This window comes from Polypterus senegalus, chromosome 4 (genome assembly GCF_016835505.1).
Source record: "Polypterus senegalus isolate Bchr_013 chromosome 4, ASM1683550v1, whole genome shotgun sequence".
Taxonomy (NCBI): Eukaryota; Metazoa; Chordata; class Cladistia; order Polypteriformes; family Polypteridae; genus Polypterus; species Polypterus senegalus.
In genome coordinates, this window is record NC_053157.1 from 54,597,974 (window position 1) to 54,616,121 (window position 18,148).

The 18,148-nt window shown below is 37.4% G+C and overlaps 1 protein-coding gene across 4 annotated transcripts in view; it reads right to left on the reverse strand.

Annotated features, from left to right (window-relative positions):
- Nucleotides 1–18,148, reverse strand: part of LOC120527349 (pikachurin) — a 272,936-nt gene that overhangs the window by 49,412 nt on the left and 205,376 nt on the right. For all 4 annotated transcript variants that reach the window (XM_039750650.1, XM_039750648.1, XM_039750651.1 and 1 more), the window contains 2 exons: nucleotides 14,783–14,972; nucleotides 521–646 (listed from right to left, as the gene is read on the reverse strand). In XM_039750650.1, coding sequence (XP_039606584.1) covers nucleotides 521–646; nucleotides 14,783–14,972 — 316 coding nt within the window. The remainder of the gene's footprint in view (nucleotides 1–520; nucleotides 647–14,782; nucleotides 14,973–18,148) is intronic.

Below are 18,148 nucleotides of genomic sequence, written 5' to 3' on the forward strand. Positions count from 1 at the left end.
TTCATCAAATTAGGAATTAGAAATGTCTTTTGCAATGGAACAAACTAGACTAAGAGAGTAAAATCAATACTCTTCTGTGTATTTGCTATAGAAATATAACCGGAAACCCCTAACCTCCATTTTAATGGCTTTGATTTGATTTTCAAGTACTTTAATTATTCCTCAAACTGAATTATACTAGGTTAAAGAGCCCTTTTATGTTGAGGACTATGGCAAAAACACTACACAATTATCATGGTTAGTATTGAACAGATGACAGACATCCAAATGAATATTTAATGATAAATTAGGAATACAGTAAACCAAAACACTACTGTAAAATGAGCACTCACACATATAAGAAAATAAAGTGTTTAAGGTAGATGCCGTGTGACTTACTGTAAGTGTACATCTTACATTGATTTAGAATTTGCAAATTTGGAAGATCAAGGGGTGAGCCAATGTGTTAAACTGAGATCTTGCGTTACCAGGAAGGGTCATGTTGGCATGATATTGTCTTTTGGCATCAGGATTCACTTACCATCCTCACAATGGCTTCCTCCAAACCCAAGAGGGCACAAACAAATATAGGCATCAGCTCTGTTTGCATAGCAGGTCCCCCCATTAAAGCAGGCAACTGAATCACAGATTCCAATGCTACACTCACCTGGGAAAAGAAGAAAATGAAGAGACAAGCTTTACACAAAAATGAAATAAAGTACATCAGTATGCTGCTGGGTGATCCTTTTGTTGGGTTTTATTGGAGATCAAGGTAATGATTGCTACCAGCATGGCTGATATAATAGTCCTGAGAAAGCTGGTCATTTATAGGAGGCTGACAACTCTTCTGTAAAGTGAACAAAAGCAGACAGTTTATGATTCACTCACACACTGTACAATGGTGCTGATATTGTGCTGCCAACCTTTTTTTTATTCTGTGTTTTTATGAGAAAATGAACATTAAGTGCTGCAACAATGGAATTCAAATGGTATTATTAGCGCCCTAAGATAAAATTACACACATGCATCAATAAATGAACAGATCACTGTCAAGTCAAAATGACATTTAAAATAAACACCTAAGTGAAAAAATAACAATCGAAAATTGAAGCGAAAAAATTACTTAATATTTAAATTAGTAATTTTAAATATTAAAGATTTTTTTTTTTTATATTTAACAATTTTATTAGGGCAGCATGGAGACACAGTTGTAGCACAGCTGCCTTACAGTAAAGAAGCGAGGGTTCGCAGCCCGGGTCCTCCCTGTGTCAAGTCCGCATGTTGCCCGTTTGTTTGTGAGTCTCCTCCCACAGTCCAAAGACATGCAGGTTGGGTGAAGTGGCAATGTTAAATTGGCCCAAGTGTGTGTTGGGTGTGTTCGTCCTGCAATGGACTGACGCCCTGTCCACGGTTTGTCCTGCCTTGTGCCCTATGCTAGCTGGGATTGACTCCAGCTGAGCCCTGACCTGATTTTGGTTAAGCAGGTTAGGAAATGAAGTGACTTTACAACTTTATTAGCTGTAAAACTATTAATATGTTATTTTAGATTGCTTAATCTAACGGTGCCTTCTACAAACAAAGCAATTTTTCACAAGTCAAGTAAAAATTTAATTTAGTTAATTCTGAGCTTTACTGTTGTATCTTTATTTTGGTGCACAGGAGACCCTTTAACTACAATAGATTTTAAAACAACTGAATCACAGCTGTCACTTAGTGGGCATTTAGATTTGGCCATGAAGATGAAGCTCTACTACATATATCCAATGGAATTCTCTGGAATAAGAGAAGCAAAAAACTGTCAGGGAATAGGGACTGTCTCGATTCAGTCGAGTGGTTCAATAGGAGATAAAAGTGAGCCGACTCCCTGCAGGTTAATCATTTGACTAGACTTGATGAAAAAAATGAACAGACCACCCCAATAAAGACACAGCTTGCCCACTAATCCCTAATTTAGTAGGTTTAGTAGGTTTGTTGTGGGGATTGTTGGAAAAAAATTTACAATGAATGTTTGAGGGAAAAGTGGATTAAGGTTTCTCTGGAATAATCTTCTCATTTTCGACAGGACATTGTAGGTGAAAATAAGCGTGTGTGTGTATATATAGATATATATACTGTATATATATATATATATATATATATATATATATATATATATATATATATATATATATATAATGTGTGTGTATGTACATTGTAAACATATACACAAATTTATTTGAGTAGTATTAATGTAAAATATTTAGCGCATCATGACACAAATGTGATGGACTGGTTCCTGACTTTCATTCAATGCTTTCCTAACAAACCTGAACTTGATTAAGAGTGTTTAGTGATGGCTAAATGAATAAACATTTGAACAAAATCTATGGATTTAAGTAGAGTAATCACAGGTGTCCTTTTATTCAATCCTTCCAAATAATTAACCTATATAACCTAAATAATATATTTATATATATATATATATATATACACACACTGTACAGTATATCAGATCATGTATGGTGGGCACTTTATTCTTTCTGAGTCGTATTCTATTATTATGTACCAGAGCATGGCCTTCAGGTCCCACAGGCTTCACAAACTTTTTCACTACAGTCATTTAATGAATTAAAATAGTAACTGAATACTTTCCTGCCTAGAATTGCATTTAAATTCAGCTCTGAACCATTAAAAGACTTTCTTGAAACTGATGTACAGACAAGTATCTCAGATGAACTGGAAAGATTCTTTGAAAAAATGGGGACACATAGAATTAACAGAAGACAAATCTACTTGTTTTGTTATTTAATAGAAATTAGAATATAATCAGATACAGATGTTCTATGAGATAGAATTGAAGGTGAACCAAACTGGAGCAAAGATGATACCTGTGACAATGTCAATGGTTAAGTGAGATTTCTAAAACTGTTTCACAATTGGAGGTTTCAGCATATTCATCATAAACTAAGCCAATGGCTTCATTTAACACAGTCCAGCAGTGGATGACAAAACACATTTGAAGCTTGCAGTGCCAATGAGGATGACCGTCACTAACAGCATGAATTAGAAATCACATATCATGAGTAGAAGTGTAAGTTTTGTGACAAAATCTGTGTAAAATCTTTACCTACAGTTTCATCTCACCCTTTCCAAAGTTTAAGTGATAACTCATTGCTTGTTTACAGTAACAGCTTCCTTTGCAGTTATTACAGTATACTGACAAGATGTTTCTAAGAGAATAGGTGTTCCTGCATTTAGTGTGACCCAAAGGTATAAACGTTAAGGGCAGAATGTGAAATGAAGTCCCATCAGGATAGTGAGTCAAAGTGGTGTGAGCAGATGGAGTAAAAAAAGACAAATTATCAAAAGTTCTACACTATTAATTAAAATTAACAAAACCTCAAGACGGAAAAGCAATGCACACCCAACAAATTAAACAAGTAGTATGCGATAGCATTAGAAAGGAGGAGGCATGGGCACAGTACACGCCCATTGCTGCATCTACAGCATGATAATTAAAGTTTTTGCAGAAGTTATTATTACTAGGCTGACAGCTTTTTCCAAAGTGACTCACAACACCTGAGAGACACAACTAGATTTTCCAGATGGAGCACAGACAGGTGAAGTGACTTGCTCATGGTCACACAATGTCAGGACTAAGCTTTGAACCAACAGCTTCAGGGTTGGAAGTCCAAAGCCTTAACTGCTACACCACACTGCCTGCTTGTACTTTTTAAGCAAGATTTTTGGAAAAATATTTGTCTCATCTATTTCTATCACACTTAAAATAGTTTTGAGTATTGTTCATTTACCTACTTACTGAATTTTGAATCAGATAGATAAAACTCTATTATTCCATCCATCCATCCATTTTCTAACCCACTGAATCCGAATACAGGGTCACGGGGGTCTGCTGGAGCCAATCCCAGCCAACACAGGGCAGGGTGCCAACCCACCGCAGAAACTCTATTATTTATATTTCAAATTCATGGAGGGATAATAATAAGTAATGAACCTGACAACTGATAACCAGTTCAGATAATAGCTAACATTATAGTACACAAGTGCAGACAAAATCCAATAGACCTTTTGTTTGCTTTAAAGGTTTATCTACATACAACCCTTATTCAACCATTGCTATAATCTTGATGTCTGACACTGATATTAATGTAGACTGTCTTCTTCTTGCATTGCCACAGGTTTTGTCTGTGTGGCATCCATTCCTTTTCTCTGCCTGGGTAGTTTTCCCCCAGCATTTACATGTTAGCGTAACTGCAGAGTAGGTACTGGATCAATAAATGTGTGTGCATGTTATGTGTGTTGTGTGTTTGTGTGTGCTCTGTAATGGACTTGTTTTACGTTAAGTGTTGGTTCCTGCCTTACACTTAATGCCCCCTAACAAGGCTATGAACCCTAATGACCCTGAATTGGATTAATGAGATTTAAAAATTATATAATATACATAGTATTGCAAACATGAGACAAGGTGGATAACACTGTCAAAGCTAAACGTTTGTGGCTCAGAGGTTACGTGTCCCTGTGTTCTGGGATGCCAGATGAAGGGAGACAGGACAACACAGCTGCTAAGAAAAACAAAAAAAAAACTGTCCGAGTAGTCATTCAAGTCAGCTGGATCAAATGTAGACATAAGGAGAGTGTGCATACCCCCCACCCAAAAATTCTCTGTTTTTAATTATACCTGTTAAAACCTATTAAGAACATTTGAGGCCTAATCTCTTTTTAACGGGACGACAGCTCATATTTGTTGTGTCTCCACTGCAGGGGGTCCATGCTCTGAACATATGGACCCTATAATCGTTATTTCCACAACCTCTGAAGGTCATTAGAAGCTGCCCTTGGGGGATCTGTGAGCAGATAATTTCTGCATGGGTCCTTGTCATGCTCTAATAGATACACCAGACACTTTGATCTCTCATCTGATTACTGAGTAGAAAAACTTAGCAGAAATTAGGAGCCCTTTTTATGTCTGTTTTTGTTTCGACATTTTTTCCCTATTATTTTAAGTATTTCCATTCTAGGCTCCTGTAGCATATATAGGGATAACATCTGATGATCAGTCTCCTTCATTTTGGGACTTTATTTTATTTTATTTTTTTTTTTTTACAGATTTTACTGCCTTCTTTATTTACAGGATCTAAAAATCATTGGTTAGCTGGAAAAGAACTGTACTCTTCTTATTTAAGACAGAGAGATTAAAGAATTTCTTGTAGAAAGGAAAGATTTAAAGCAGTCCAAATGGTTAGTGCAGTTGCTGCACATCAAACAGACTGGCTTTAATTTGTGGTTTGGTCATTGCATCGTCTCCCTGTGACTAGTCAGGGTCACTTCATGAAGTAGGCAGAGCACCAGCACATCTCCATTTTGTGATTTGTGCGTACCAGCAGTGTTTGCTAGCATACCGGCACACATAACAGATATCTTGGTGCTTGAAACTAGAAAAGGGCCCAATGACCTCTAAACAATTGTACGTTTCAGTTCACACTTAAAACTCAAGGGAAGATCCCAATCACCACCCCACACTTTTGAAATTTTAATATAGGTATATTTTGGCATTCATGACTCTGAGTGGGACCAACTCAAACCCCAGACAATTACAGACCTAATTACAGCATATCTTGACACTCAAAATTCCAAGAGGGATCTCTAATAAGACGTAGACATAGTCTACAAGAATGTATGTGTCTCAACTTCAGGCACAGATCTGATGTCTCCTCTACATTCTAACAAAAATGGGGTTTAGGTTGATTGGTGACTCTAAATCAGGGGTCTATAACTCCAGTCCTGGAGAGCTACTGTGGCTGCAGGTTTTCATTCATTTCATCCTTTTCTTAATTAGTGACCAGGTTTTGCTGCTAATTAACTCATTACCTTAATTTTAATTGATACACTATCTTAAGACTCAGGCCCCTTAATTATTTCTTTTTTCCTTAATTAACAACAAAACAATATTAAGACACAAAATGTACCAACACATAAACAACAACCTGCTGGACGCAATAACCGGAAATAAAGAAAGGTGAAGGCCTCAGTAATGTTGATCTGCTCTGGTCCACAAAACATTTTGACAGCACACTTAAAAAAGAAAATCAACAGTTTTGGAAATGTCTGCCATGACAGAATGTGCACCATGGAATTAAATAACAGGTTTAATTAGCAATGAGAATTGGCTTCAAATTAAGAAGCTGAATAAAATGAATTTAGTTGGAGTTTTAGGCCCAAATTTAGTTGGTCATCTGTTGGCTCACTTCACATCAAATTTATGTTTAGGTGCCGTTTAAGGAAAAAAGAATCAATTCAGAGGTCTGAGTCTCAAGAAAAGTCAATTAAAATAAAGGGAAATAGTTAATTAGCAGCAAAAAAAGGTCACTAATTAAGAAAAGAGCTAGAATGAAAACTTGCAGCCACAGTAGCTCTCCAGGACTGGAGTTGGAGACCCCTGCTCTAAATCATCTGACATCAACCAGCCTGGTTGTGGGCTCTTTCAGAGACTAACACCACGTTTCTGTTAGGTTTACTCATGTCTTGCTCCTGATACTGCTGATATAAACCTTAACCTAAAGAAGCCATAAATTTGGATTTGGTGAGTCCTGTTAATTGATGAATAATTGGGTGGTGTCACGCAAGCGCATTTGAGGATGTCCTCACAGGCTTGACTGTGGTGTGTGATAACCAACTGGGGTGAGAGGGGGGCACTGTCATGTACATTCCCTTCTCCTTCTCTTCACGCATCACTGAAAAACTGCCTATAGAGGGCACTTAGCCGCACCCCTTCCAGTCTCATAATACAAAAAGCCTGGCAGCCCAGAAAGATGTGTCATTTGCAAGCATAGCAAATAGCCGGACGGAGCTCCAGTGACTAACCGTGACTTCTACGCCAAACAGCTGAATTACCTTTCTTGTTTAATTTGCTAGGTGGGCTGTTTATTGAAGACAATAGGCATATTTTTTAGACTTTCCTTTATTAAATGGGATGACCCAGTTGGTGTGGATCTTTTGCCAAAATTTATAATATGAAGCACCTTTTAGTTAAAGAAGCCAGGTGTTTATTGTAAAACATCAACAGTCTGTCCTTGCAGGATTTGGGTAAAATTAGATGAATAAAGGGAAATGGGCTTGCTTAATAGGGATTGTACTGGCTCAGGCAAACTATTAAACTATTAAAAAGAAATGCTTTAGAAAGAGACAACAGAGAAGTCAGTTGTGGATTTAGAAGGAGTAGAAATGCAGTTCAGCTGGAAGGAGATAAAAATGTTTTGCCTCTCAAGCTTCTCATTTTAAGCAGACGTGAGAAACGTATTATGATGGATACTGAAACAGTAGCTTCAGGAGATCTTTACTCTTCCAAACGTTCCTAATCAGACTAATACAACCATTGATGTCTGTTTTATGTATCATGTTGTTCCACAAGCTGAGATTTACATGCAAGAGAGAACAGAAAATGCTAACAAGAAATGTCAGACCTCTGCTCAGTTTCAGTAAACTGTTAATTGGCCTTCTCTCCCTATTGATGCTCTGATGTATGTGATTGCTAAACATAAATGTGAGTTATATAACAACCAGCAGAGCTCAGTGCAAGTTAAAAGGCTATGTGTGTATGGTAGAAAATGACTCAGATGCACAGGACACTACTATGACTGTGCAGTGTGTATATATATATATACACTCACCTAAAGGATTATTAGGAACACCTGTTCAATTTCTCATTAATGCAATTATCTAATCAACCAATCACATGGCAGTTGCTTCAATGCATTTAGGGGTGTGGTCCTGGTCAAGACGATCTCCTGAACTCCAAACTGAATGTCAGAATGGGAAAGAAAGGTGATTTAAGCAATTTTGAGCGTGGCATGGTTGTTGGTGCCAGACGGGCCGGTCTGAGTATTTCACAATCTGCTCAGTTACTGGGATTTTCACACACAACAATTTCTAGGGTTTACAAAGAATGGTGTGAAAAGGGAAAAACATCCAGTATGCAGCAGTCCTGTGCGTGAAAATGCCTTGTTGATGCTAGAGGTCAGAGGAGAATGGGCCGACTGATTCAAGCTGATAGAAGAGCAACTTTGACTGAAATTACCACTTGTTACAACCGAGGTATGCAGCAAAGCATTTGTGAAGCCACAACACGCACAACCTTGAGTTGGATGGGCTACAACAGCAGAAGACCCCCCCAGGTACCACTCATCTCCACTACAAATAGGAAAAAGAGGCTACAATTTGCACGAGCTCACCAAAATTGGACAGTTGAAGACTGGAAAAATGTTGCCTGGTCTGATGAGTCTCGATTTCTGTTGAGACATTCAAATGGGAGTGTCAGAATTTGGCGTAAACAGAATGAGAACATGGATCCATCATGCCTTGTTACCACTGTGCAGGCTGGTGGTGGTGGTGTAATGGTGTGGGGGATGTTTTCTTGGCACACTTTAGGCCCCTTAGTGCCAATTGAGCATCGTTTAAATGCCACGGGCTACCTGAGCATTGTTTCTGACCATGTCCATCCCTTCATGACCACCATGTACCCATCCTCTGATGGCTACTTCCAGCAGGATAATGCACCATGTCACAAAGCTCGAATCATTTCAAATTGGTTTCTTGAACATGACAATGAGTTCACTGTACTAAAATGGCCCCCACAGTCACCAGATCTCAACCCAATAAAGCATCTTTGAGATGTGGTGGAACGGGAGCTTCGTGCCCTGGATGTGCATCCCACAAATCTCCATCAACTGCAAGATGCTCTTCTATCAATATGGACCAACATTTCTAAAGAATGCTTTCAGCACCTTGTTGAATCAATGCCACGTAGAATTAAGGCAGTTCTGAAGGTGAAAGGGGCATAAACACCGTATTAGTATGGTGTTCCTAATAATCCTTTAGGTGAGTGTATATATATATATGTAAATATATAGTAGATAGAACCCCTGTATCCGCAGGTGATATAATCCAAGCCCATGGATAGTATCAAACCCTATATATAAGTGCTTTTTGTTTACTTACATACCTATTATAAAGTTTAATTTATAAATTACACACAATAAGACATTACCAATATTGAATAATAATAAAAATACATTGTACACTATCATACTTTGCTCTCTCTCTCTCTCAAATGAACAGGATTCTGACATTTCAGCTCAACTCCCATGGGAATATGGAGCAATGAAAAACTTCTTGTACACGTACACAGTTTAAATACATTTTCTTATTACATTTTTACATTTATTTCTTAAAAAATATCTTAACCTATTGTGGGTGCTCTTCGGCTTCTCCATTCTTCTTTGTTTTCACTGATGGGAAGCACTTCATGGCATCTTTGACTTTGAAGAACTGCCAGCATCACTACATGTACTTTGGCACTTTGGGGTCATTATTAAGCAAAATGAAGGTTTTTTTTAAGTTTTGCGTCCTCCCCCGCCATAACATGTCATCAATGGGGGAGGAGTAAAAGCTGTAGATTCATCAAAAATTTCAATCTCTTCGATCTCGGTGTTTTAGGGTTCCCTGATACTGAAAACATTGCTATTTCAATGATCAGTGTGTGTCTGTTTGTGTATTGTGAACAGGCCGAACGCACCCCAAGGGAATGTGGTCGCTCCTCCGAAACCTTCTCTTAAATGGTGATTCAATGGGAAACAAATACAGTTTTTTATCTCCACTTTGCTAGATCAGCTGCAGGCTTGTTGTTGCTGCCGGGCTTTGAACATTTAAAAGCCTGTACTACGGCCGTCCTTTTGTCTCACTGCCTTGTCTATCTTATCCCAGACATGCTCTGCTTTATTATGCTGTATTCGAATAAAGTTTCTTTTTCTTGAAAACCTTGAATGAATCTGAGCAACTTTGTGACGCAAGGCGTGACAGTATGTGTCTGTGTCTATGGGTCACAGTTACTTGAGGACATTCAAGGGCTAAAACAGCTGTACGAAAAAACACTGAAAAACACTTGACTTGAAGTCTGTTATGAGATAAAGTGCTGATTAGTTTCTGAGCCAAATCATGCAACTGAAAGAGGCACTCTAGAGGCACCCTCAAATGCTGTAATTCTGCAATTAATTATGAATTCTTCTTGTCAATTGCTATCATAATGACCTATTTTATGATCAGAAAGATCAGCATCAGAGTGGTAAATAATTGCTGAAATGTTATAGAATAGTTCGGGTAACTTGGTTCCTAGGGCGCAAGTAGCGCTCATGTCCAAATTTTTTTTTCACAACACTCCAATAACACAGCAAAGAATGTGAACAATGAGAACACTAGAGATTAAATGCTGGTTTATACCATAATTGACATGCTACAGCGGTGAAAGTGACATCAGACATGGAGGCACAATCCTGCGCACTGTGTGTGGAATGTGTTAGTCATTTATTTATACATTTTTACATTTAATATGTTTGGCAAATTTTAGAAACCAAATCCATGTTTAGAGTGGTTCTACTGTATATATTTATAAGTTTCGGAACCCCTCTCAGCCTGCATAATAATTTACTCTACTTTTAACAAAAAAGATAGCAGTCTTTCATTTCCAAAATTTTTTAGTGAAGCAGTACAGAATTTAGTTGTATGAAATTAAATCAAATGTGAAAAACTGGCTGTGCAAAAATTTGGGTCCCCTTGTAATTTTGCTGATTTGAATGCATGTGACTGCTCAATACTGATTACTTGCAACACCAAATTGGTTTGATTAGCTCGTAAGCCTTGAACATCATAGACAAGTGTGTCTAATCATGAGAAAAGGGATTTAAGGTGGTCAATTGCAAGTTGTGCTTCCCTTTGACTCTCCTCTGAAGAGTCACAGCATGGGATCCTCAAAGCAACACTTAAAAGATCTGAAAACCAAGATTGATCAGTACATGGTTTAGGGGAAGGCTACAAAAAGATATCTCAGAGGTTCAAACTGTCAGTTTCAACTGTAAGGAATGGAATCAGGAAATGGAAGGCCACAGGCACAGTTGCTGTTAAACCCAGCAGGTCTGGCAGGCCAAGAAAAATACAGGAGCGGCATATGCAAAGGATTGTTAGAATCGTTACAGACAACCCAAAGATCACCTCCAAAGACTTGCAAGAACATCTTGCTATAGATGGTGTATCTATACATCGTTCTATAATTCAGAGCAATTTGCACAAAGAACATCTGTATGGCAGGGTGATGAGAAAGAAGCCCTTTCTGCACTCACGCCACAAACAGAGTCGCTTGTTTTATGTAAATGCTCATTTAGACAAGCCAGATTCATTTTGGAATAAAGTGCTTTGAACTGATGAGACAAAAATTGAGTTATTTGGTCATAACAAAAAGCGCTTTGCATGGCGGAAGAAGACCACCGCATTCCAAGAAAAACACCTGCTACCTACTGTCAACTTTGGTGGAGGTTCCATCATGCTGTGGGACTGGGGCCCTTGTTAAAGCAGAGGGTCGGATGAATTCAAGCCAGTATTAACAAATTCTTCAGGATAATGTTCAAGCATCAGTTATAAAGTTGTAAGGTAAGCAGGGGCTGGATATTCCAAGTAGACAATGACTCAAAACCCAGTTCAAAATCTACAAAGACTTTCATGCAGAGGGATTCTGAAATGGCCGTCACAGTCCCCTGACTTGAATATCATCAAAAGTCTATAATATTCGGATGATTTGAAGCAGGCTGTCCATGCTTGGCCGCCATTAAATTTCACTGAACTGGAGACATTTTGTATGGAAGAATAGTCAACAATACCTCCATCCAGAATCCAGACACTCATCAAAGGCTACAGAAAGGTCTAGAGGCTGTTATATTTGCAAAAGGAGACTCAACTAAGTATTGATGTAATTATCTCTGTTGGGGTGCCCAAATTTATGCACCTGTCTAATTTTGTTATGATACATATTGCATATTTTCTGTTAATCCAATAAACTTAATGTCACTGCTGAAATACTATTGTTTCCATAAGGCATGTCATATATTAAAAGGAAGTTGTTACTTTGAAAGCTCAGCCAATGATGAACAAAAATCCAAAGAATTAAGAGGGGTTCCCAAACTTTTTCTGATGACTGTATATATATGGTATATATTCCACTGGAAGAGATAAAGAAAAAATGCCTGTACTTAGCACATGCAGAGAAAATTGTGTATTGGTTGATGGCAAAATGGTAGCTAGATTTATTTCAGGAGATCTTCCAAACTTCCCCCTTTAGACTAATACATTCACTGACTGATTTTTCATATAGCTTGTTGTTTCAAGTGGTGAGATTTACATGAAACACTGAACACTGTCCAGGACTGTAAAACTTATACTTCGTTTCAGTAAACTGTTAATTAGCTTGCTTGCCCCACTGGGTCCCAGTGTTTTTTTCAATGACTAGCAGTTAATCTTGGGGTTTGTGGTTTACTTTCAAATGGAGATGTAAAAAAATAATTATTTAATGTGAATAAAACTTAAAAAATGAAAAAACAGTTACTATACTATAATGACCTGAGGAAGGACGGTTGAGAGACAGAGGAATGTATTAGTACTCTGATAACACTGGTAGTGTTATGATTTATGGTATTTAAAAATGTACTTCTTCTTGGATCATTTTTTTCCAGATTTTTAAATTAAGTTTCTTTCACTATGGAAAATGAAGTCTCTTTGTCAGTTTTCTGTTTTAACTTCGAATATTCCAGAGTTCAAATGCTAAATTAGAGCAAAGATTTATGCAGAGTTCAAAAAATACTTCTACATTTGAACTGTGCGCACAGTGAAAAAACAAACATAAACATTATTTGTTGTGTATCCAAGTTGTCTCTTTCTCTCGTAGTGAAAGCATCTCTTGCGTTACACTCATGTGTTTTCGGTGCTTTTTTTTGCTTTATTTTTGTTGTGTTTGGTTTTATGTATTGTCACACACATGCGCATGGGAGGCAGCAAGGGTAAGGGCAGTTCCGAGACATAATGGGATGTGGCAGAGTACACTGAATCTTTTTCTCCCTTGCCTGCAGACCAGTCACAGGAGATTCCACCTGGTCCTCTTGACGTCACTTCTGGGACCGAGCCAATGGAAGGAGACTTTGCCAGCTCTGGCCCTTGTGATGTCACGTTCGGGCTCGCACCAATGGCAGAAGACCTTCATGAGCCCGACCCCTTTGACTTCACTTCCTGTCTTCCCCTTTAAAAGCCTCCACCTTTTCCCTACACCCTCTGTTCTGTTTTGGACTCGGTTTTGTGCACAGAAGTGCGGTATTTATTTGATCGACTTTGGAGCCAGAAAATCAATTATACGGGTGGCCGCCCCAAACCTTTTTATGACTCTTATGTCTGGTTTTTGCCAAAGTATACAACCCTTATCTATTAACCACGGCATCCAAGAAGAGTGTGGAAGCAACAAAGACAAAGGCTGACGCATCAACAATTGATGTGAAAAAGGAACTTATCATGAAGCATGAAAGCAATACAAGGGATATAACTACTCCTCACTAAGGTACGGTAAATGCAAATTTAATTTTGTACACTATTTAGATGTTTTATTTATTGTTTTCATGGTTAATTTATTGTTTAGGGCATTTACTTGTGCTATTTCAACCTTAAATTATGTGTATTTGGTATTTAAGTTTAGAGGCTGGGAAACGCTTATTATTATTATTATTTCTAATGAGGAAAACTGATTCGGACTTCAAACAATTCAGAGTTCAAATGGCCTCTTGAAACTAATTACATTCAAAGTATGTACATTCAAAGTTGATTTTTTTTTATTAAATGTTTCTCATGTTCCCATTTTGTATTCTTGTGGGCACCAACATTTTGTGGGGCTGTTAATAGGACACGATGATCCATTGTTTGAGGCGTAGCTTCAGAAGGTGTGGGATGATTGCATTATGAACATGATGGCAGAAAAGCTGGTGTCAAAGATACAATCTTCATCTGAGATTATTGATAGTAATGCAAATGTGGTGCGTTAGTTCAAGATCTTGCAGAACTGAAAACTTTAGCATTTCCTCCTAGACTTTGAGTTTGGTTAGCATTTGGACTTTGGTGGCAGTTATTTTGACTTCCTAATTTCAACTCTTTTTTGTGGCATTTAGACTTTTGATTTATCTCCTGGTCTGTTTAAATATACTCCGTTTTCAACTTGCAGAACAAGAGGTAGGAGTCCCTTACAAGGAATGTTGCTTATTCTGCTGTCTTCTTCCCTGGCTTCTCTCCAAAGCCACTGCTGTCTTTCTGATCTTCTGCATTGCCTTCCATGTGGTTCTAATCTTCTTGCCAACCGAGAATTTGCACATAATACTAGCATAGCAGATTTTATTGGAAATCCTCAGGTAACTTGTACTTGAACAGAGACACTCTACAGTACTTTTATAAATGAATGCATCTAAGATGTAACATATTTTATTATCATCAATCCATAATTCATACTGGTTTATGTTGTGTACAATGAAATAGATAGATGCAGCTGTCTATACAGTATGTAGGTAAAAGTAAAGCATCTGAAAAACTTTGAACATGAAAAATTTTGAGATGGATTTAGCTACTGTTTGAAAGAAAATTGGCAAAAACCTTTCTCATAAATCAAAGCCCAGTTTACAAAGAACACAAGCACATAGTGTACTTTCACAGAGCCACTTAATACACAATCCACATTTGATTACAGAAGGAAAATGAAACACTCATGAATTTTACTCCTTCATAAAACTGGAGCAAGTGAGGAAAAGTGGTTATTAACTCATGCCAGACTTAAAAACATTTAATAAATCATGACTCCATAAATAACTAATGACTGAAAACTTTAAAATATGAATCAGAGAGCATCAGGTTTGTTCACAGTTGGTCATGCTAAATTGCAGTATTCATATGCACCTACCTACATCTGCCCCACTAAGTCCTCTTCCAACTGGCCAAGGCCGCATATCAATGTTTATCCCATTTATGGAAAGGCTTTGTACACAGCCCTGAAATCCACGGTTGGTCCCAGCAGCCTTTACTAGCCAGTAAGCACTGGGAGAACCACCCACATAAAAAGGAGTCCGAAAGGTGATTTTGGTATACACGCCCTTAAAAAAAAAAAAGAAAAAAGAAATGAATCTGTAAACTTCAGTTTCTTGCATTTTTCCAATTGAAATATTTAAATTAGGAGAAACAGGTTACACTTACCTAAAACTTAAAAGTGAAAGTGTTCTTACTGTTACCACGATTTTGGCATTTGTAAATAATACATCCATCCATTTCACATGTTGTGGAGACGGCAAGCCTATCTCAGCTGTCTTGGACAAAATATAGCAACCAAGCCTAGTTATGACACCAGTTCATTGCCTGACTCACTTATAGACTCACACACACACAAACAAATTCATTCACACAAGGTACATTTTAATTGCCAATTAGCTTACCCAATGCCTTTGGATTGTTAAAGGAAACAGGAGAAACCATCAAAACCTACGTAGACAGGAGGCACATGTGTAAACTCTATTCAGAGCATTAGAACATTTGAAAATATTCGACAAGAGCAGTCCATGTAACCCAACAAAGATCACCAATCCTTTTCAACCAACCTCATCAAAACCATATGAACTTGAGTTGTACACTCTACCACACTACTTGGTAATTTATTCCATGTGTCTATGGTTCTCTGTGTGAAGAAAAACATTAATGTTAATGTGAAATTTACCTTTAGCATACAAGGTATTTCCAACAGTGTCCCTGTTCTTATGAATGCTCAGAGTCCCAAAGCACACAAGTCCTGATAGTTCAAAAGATTCTCATGTTGGAGACATAGTCAAAAATGACTAGACATAAAAAGGGCCTTGAGGAATCTTTTGAAAATAAAAGATTTATTTTTGGCAAAAATGCTATGAAGCAAAAGGAAACTCTGTAGGGCACAAACGGCAAAGTAACTGTCATTCAGTCAGTCATTTTCGAACCCGCTATACCCTAATACAGGGTCACGGGGGTCTGCCAGAAGCAATAAGGCAAAAAAAAAATCCTGAAACAGTTTATCCAAAGCGAGTCAAAAAACTGAGCACAGGGTCAAAAATCCAGTAATTACCATAAGCACAGAAGAATTAGAGTGATGACTGGCAGGTGGTCTCATATGGAGGAATATTTCGGACAAAATGAAATAAATAAATAAATGTGTAAATAAATAAAAGTACTGTGAAATGTGAGCATAAATAAATAAATGTGTCATGAAATGAGAGCCTTAATAAATAAATATGTCATGAAATGAGAGCATAAATAAATAAATGTGTCACGAAATAGGTTTTTTGTTGCTTATTTATTTATTTCATTTTGTCCGTAACATTTCTGTAAACCGTCATGAAATACGGCTTGAAATAAAACTGTCACTTTCACTCGTCAAAGTTGTGAGGGTGGGCTCTAACACGCCCTCTAGTTACTGATTGGTGAATCGATAGCACAAGAATTCGTTAGAAAAATGCTTACTACTGCCGATGAAATGGATTCTGGCGAAGATATTACGTATTTCAGAGAGAGAATTGAAGATTTATCGGAAGAAATTACAATGTTGGTGGCCCTTTTAGAACTGAGTATTTGACCCTTGTTTTACGAGTATAAAGTCAGTTGCATATTCGCAGCTACTTTTTCAAACAACTGTACAGCTCTGATCAGTGGCAAAGTTGTTCATCCATCCATCCATCCATTTTCTAACCCGCTTGTTCAGTTCAAAATATTAGTTAGAGCTGCTTTGGGCATTCCATGTCAAAGTACCTAAACTAATACAGCCGTTGCAGCTTACAGATATCAAACTGGCTCATTCGCCTTGTGATCGCTTTTCTCCGATACACCATATAGATCTGCAATCTGTCGTACTTTTAAACCGCATGACAGAAGGTGTTCTATTGACTCAACTGGAATGTCAAAGGATGGACGTCTAGAGCAGGGAACTGCGTCACCAGAACTGGAGTGTAGTAGAGTCCGTTCCACCTGTTCTTCGATAATTTCAAAATCAGTTTCATCTATATCGGAGTCTAAAAGGGCCGCCAACATTGTAATTTCTTCCGATAAATCTTCAATTCTCTCTCTGAAATACGTAATATCTTCGTCAGAATCCATTTCATCGGCAGTAGTAAGCATTTTTCTAATTAATTCTTGTGCTATCGATTCACCAATCAGTAACTAGAGGGCGTGTTAGAGCCCACCCTCTCAACTTTGACGAGTGAAAGTGACAGTTTTATTTCAAGCCGTATTTCATGACAGTTTGCAGGAATGTTACGGACAAAATGAAATAAATAAATAAGCAACGAAAAACCTATTTTGTGACACATTTATTTATTTATGCTCTCATTTCATGACATATTTATTTATTAAGGCTCTCATTTCATGACACATTTATTTATTTATGCTCACATTTCACAGTACTTTTATTTATTTACGCATTTATTTATTTATTTCATTTTGTCCGAAATATTCCTCCATACTCTCAGTCCTTGGAGAACTACCCACAAAACACACGGAACATGCTACAGGCGTAGACTACAAAGCACATGAAAAATGAAACTAATATTAACATAAAACAATGACCCAAAAGTGAACAAAACATTGATAAAGCAAGGATATGAACCCCAACCAGAGGAGGAAAAAACCTGGCCAAAATATAACATCTGTGTTCTTGTTGAAATCATTTTAAAATCATAGCCTGGATCTGTTGTACTTCATAATTTTCTTTGTTTTTCGTGCTTCACGGTTTTCATAATTTTAAAAATTTCAATAATGTCAACTCTTTATTGCCATTTGCTTAAACTTAAAAGGTTAATAAATGAACTAGGCACTAGGAAATAACAAACTGACCAGCTGCTATTGGTAAAAAAGTTGTATGCTCCAGAGTCATTGAATGATGTCGGCTAAGCTGCTGATCTTAATGAAAAGTTCTCCCATTGTACTTCATTGAGAGCTGACATCACACATTATAATATATTCCATGACTAGACTATTTTTTTTTATTTTAATTTTCTACTTTAAACAAAATATGAACATGCTTGTAGCACTCAGATTTTACTGCTTGTCACTGTTTGAAACAAAGGGCACTGCGTAATTAGGAAGATAACCTTTGTTACTTTTTCATCTAGAATTTGCGTATAGTATGTTACTTTTCTAGATTAATGGTGCCTCCATTGGTGTGAGTATACTTTAATCAGTGGCATCTACCACAATGAAAAATGTTTCAAAACAAGCCAATAATGCACACAATCCAACATGAGAATGTACTATTAAA